At 43.1% G+C, this 4,443-nt stretch overlaps 1 protein-coding gene across 1 annotated transcript; it reads left to right on the top strand.

Annotated features, from left to right (window-relative positions):
* Window positions 1-2,663: 2,663 nt before the first annotated feature.
* Window positions 2,664-4,207, top strand: LOC114635325 (schlafen family member 12-like; the record flags this gene model as incomplete). The annotated part of the gene is made up of 2 exons (XM_028783968.1): window positions 2,664-2,823; window positions 3,702-4,207. Coding segments are annotated over 2 exons (666 nt in total), but the record flags the coding sequence as incomplete, so codon positions are not given.
* Between the last annotated feature and the right edge of the window lie 236 nt (window positions 4,208-4,443).

Raw genomic sequence — 4,443 nt, 5'->3', positions numbered from 1 at the left:
GCTTGGGATTGTGGTTTTCAGAATTGTAGATTAGACCTTTGAAGACCGGTGAAGGAAGAAGACACATTGTCACAGCTGCATGAGCACCTCGGGACACCTGACACAGTAGCTAGACTAGAGGATGCCCTACCTCCTCCACCCAACAGACACTGCATCTGAGACACATTAGAACTTGTAGATGGAGGTGACATCAGTGTGAAGTCATGAGAGTAGGTGGGGTACATCACAGCCGACCTAGGAAGTTGTTCCACTCTCAAGGCTGCAGGAAATCACAGGAGGATCATTGTCAGAGAGTTCACAAGAGCAGCAGCTGTCTGCTTAATGACAGCCTCTGGGGATGACAGGTCAGGAGCTGCATTAATATAGGAAAATCAGAAGGAACCCAAAAGAAGGTTGGAGAAAGGATAGTACTACTGGACATAATCAGATTAAGGAAAATCAAACCAGTCTCAGATAAATCTCATACCATTCCTCTCAGTTGTGCTTACTACAGTTTATGTACTATACATCTGTGCAACCACGTGTGTGTATAAAACGTGAAAGTAGAGATGACTAAGGGAATATAGGGAACAGATGGGATAGGGACATCAAAGAAGGTTAGGTAGGACATCATACTCAATGCACAGCAAACACTAATGTTAAAAGTTTTTCTGTAGCGTAAGGAGAGTTGATTCAGTGGTTCAGAGTGCTTGTTGCAGGGCCTTGGAGGCGCACGCCTTTAATCCCAGCACTTGGGAGGCAGAGGCAGGCCGATTTCTGAGTTCGAGGCCAGCCTCATCTACAGAGTGAGTTTCAGGACAGCCAGGACTACACAGAGAAACCCTGTCTGGAAAAAACAAAAACAAACAAACAAACAAACCCAGAGTGCTTCTTGCCCTTACAGAGTACGCAGGTCCAAATCCCAACTATCACGTGAGGCTCATAACTACCCATAACTCTGTAGTTGAAGTTCCTCGTAAAATACAGTGCCATGGAGGGTGAATACACATAATGAAGTTTCTTAATTAAAAACAACTACAAGGGGAATCATATACAGTCATGACAACAAATATGAAAAATTACAAGGTGCACAAGTTACTGTAGTCAGTTCAAAATTGTCCCAGCAGTTCCTGTCTTAGTTGTGTTTTATTGCTGTGAAGAGACACCATTACCAAGGCAGCTCTTATAAAAGCAAACATTTAATTGGGGCTGGCTCATAGTTTCAGAGGTTCAGTCTATGATCACGGGGTGATGGGACACAGACTAAAACAGCGTGCAGGCAGATATGATACTTGAGGAGCTGAGAGTTCTACATCTTGATCCAAAGGAAGGAGGGCCCTTTCTTCTACACTGGGTGGGGCTTGAGCACGAGAAGCCCTGAAAGCTCACCTACACAGTGCACACTTACTCCAGCAAGGACACACATATGCCAACAATGGCACATCTCCTTGTACTGCCATTTCCCATGGGCCTAGCATATTCAAACCAGCACTTGCGACTCCGTTACCCCCATAGGTTTCTTCAAAACCATGAGTCTATGGAGGCTGTACCTAGGTATAGCATAATGCAAAATGTATTTCAACTTCAAAAATCCCCATAGATCATCACAACCTCAACAAAGTTTTATAGTCCAAAGTTCAAATCTCTTCTGATATTTGAGCAATATCTTAACTGTAATCAAATACAAAATCACAAATGAAATTCAGATCACATACTTCCAGCAACAAAGGAAATACATTACTATTCCAAAAAATCATAGTGAGGAATTATAGGACCAAATCAAGACAGAAAACCATCTGGGCAATCTCCAAACTCTGCATCTCTGTGTCTGATGTCTGACTCCTCGAAGCTTTCACTGAAACACCCTCAGGTACCTCTGCCCTAAGCTCAGTTCTCTGGTTTCATTTTGGTTTAAGGAGATGAAAACCTTATGTGAACTCACACCAGAACCTTACAGTCTCTGAAAATGAGAGCTTCTCAGACTCTTCACAAACTCCCTCCCGACCAGCCTCTTGCTTTCTAGATTTAACTGCTTTTTACATAACCCAAAGCTGCTGACGTCTCTTAGTTGGGAGAATGCTTATCTAGCATACAAGAAGCTCTGGCTTCAATCTCGAGTGCTGCATAAAACCCTAAAACTAGGCATGGTAGTGCACTTGTGATCCATACCCTTTGGAGGGAGATGCAGGTGGATCAGAAATTCACAGTCACCCTTGGCTACATAGTGCCTTTGAGGCTAGCCTGGGCTATGTGAGATCCTATCACAATTTTAAAAAACAAATAAAACGGGCTGGAGAGATGGCTCAGAGGTTAAGAGCACTGACTACTCTTCCAGAGGTCCTCAGTTCAATTCCCAGCAACCACATGGTGGCTCACAATCATCTGTAATGGGATCCGATGCCCTCTTCTGGTGTATATGAAGACAGCTTCAGTGTACTCATCATACATATAAAATAAATAAATAAAATCTTTAAAAAAAAACCCAATAAACACAAAGTAAAATGTACCCATCTAATAGTTAATACATTCAGCTACTCTTAGTATCCTTTCTACAGCTGTGTTTTATTGAGGGTAGTGTAATGCAGTTCAGTCTAATTTGGTAGTTTCTTTTTGACCTTATAATCTGCCTTCCTTTTCTATTAGGAACAAGAGGTTCAGTTGATACTTTTAATGTGTTTTGAAAGAGTTATTGGATTTATGGGAAACTTAAAATTATCTTTGTCTTCTCAGGTTTTTCCAGGCAAGATAAACACACTCTTCAATCAAGCAGACTGTCACACGGTCCCCACAGCTGCTTTCCTTGTGGCAATCCTGATGCTCCTCAACAGAGTGCTCTCCTTCCAGGTAGTTTCACTGTGGCTGCTTGGTTGGTTGCTGTGACTAGGTTCCAGCCTCCTGTTCAACCGGGCTCTGTGGTGAAAGGTGTCTCCATGCTTCCTGCGCTGGGAGTGTTACTTGTTTTCAGGTCCCTTGAGTAACTTGGTGTACACACACAGACACAGACACAGAGACAGGCACAGACACACACACACACACACACACACACACACACACACACAGAGAGAGAGAGTGAATAGTACCTGGCAACATATGACATTCTCAGATAGGGAGATAAAGTAAAGAAATTTCCTCTGTAATTCTAACTTGCCAGGTAGAAGGTGATAGTGTCCCTTCAAGTTCCTTTACTGGATACAAGGCTTTGAAGAACTATGTCCTACCCTATGGCTTGGACTGCCAATCTATCATCACCAGGGACCCTAACCTCCCTTGTGATCTTTCCTGAGGCATCCTCTCCCCATCCCTGGAGCTGTGAGAATGTGGTCTGCTCCCTCCTTTTTTCTCTGATGCCTCCCGATCTCTCCATCCTTTTCTCCTGTTTCACCACCTGACTTTTTTGTCCTCAGCATTAGTCTGTTCTTTGCTCCCCTGACTCTTCTCCTCCATGAAGTTCCCCAGAGCAAGCCTCTGATGCATCGTGCTATGGAATAGGTGGGACTGTGAGTGTTCAGCTGCTTCCATGTCTCAGACTTTGGCAATTGGAGTTCCTACGTCCCCCTTGCACCTGCCTCCTTCCAGTTCTTCAGTCAGTGTTTGGTATCTTGTGTTCACTTTCTGGGTTAGGATGCAAAGTGTGGGACTTACAAACTGCTTGGTGATGTGTCACACACGACATTCCAGGCATTTTCCTTTTCTAATTTGTTATGTTTCTTTTTCTTGTCTAGTGATATCTGGAAAGGTGATATGCTCTTCAGAAGCCCTCTGCATAAAACTGTTCTCACCACATGAAGGCTATGAGCAGTTACTCCAGAAAGAGTTGAACTCACCTTGCAAAGGAACGCTGGTCGTCTCTAAGAGCTGGGTTTTGGATCTGGGCTTGCAAGAGAAGCAGGAAGTCATCTTGGATGTGCTTCATATTTCCCAGGACAGTCTCCTGACCCTGCATGGCTTTGTCCGGGGAGATGAGGACCTGGAGGACAACAGTACTCTTCTGAGTGAACTAGGCGCTGAATTAATTATAAATTATTATAAACAAACTGCCCTAACATTAAAGCAGACGTTGGTAAACCGCGGTGGTTACACTGGGAAAATAGGTATCATAGTCAAGATAACGTACTTGGGTCATAAGGCAGTGTGTCTTTATGATTCAAGCTCAGAAATCCGTTACCCCAGAAACTATTATCTCACAAGCAAGGCAGTAAGGGACGTAGAGAAAGCTCTTGATGAAATCGTAAACATGTGCTGTTATAGTTTAATTCTCGAGAAATGTCTTAACACATGCTCGAGCCTGGCTTGACATTAAAAAAATGGAGTATGGCACAATGATATTTTATAGTATGTAAGTGATAATGTTCTTCAATTCTATAAAAATATGGAAAAATTGGCTTTGAGTGTTAGAGAAATAGAAACCAAATTCTGGAAAAGTGATTGGCTATTGGAGATGTCAATGACAAACCATAGCATTAA

Source organism: Grammomys surdaster, unplaced genomic scaffold, assembly GCF_004785775.1.
Source record: "Grammomys surdaster isolate TR1022 unplaced genomic scaffold, NIH_TR_1.0 92510, whole genome shotgun sequence".
In the NCBI taxonomy this organism is placed as follows: Eukaryota; Metazoa; Chordata; class Mammalia; order Rodentia; family Muridae; genus Grammomys; species Grammomys surdaster.
Note: the sequence above shows the minus strand (reverse complement) of the source record. Positions and strands in the feature narration are given on the sequence as shown.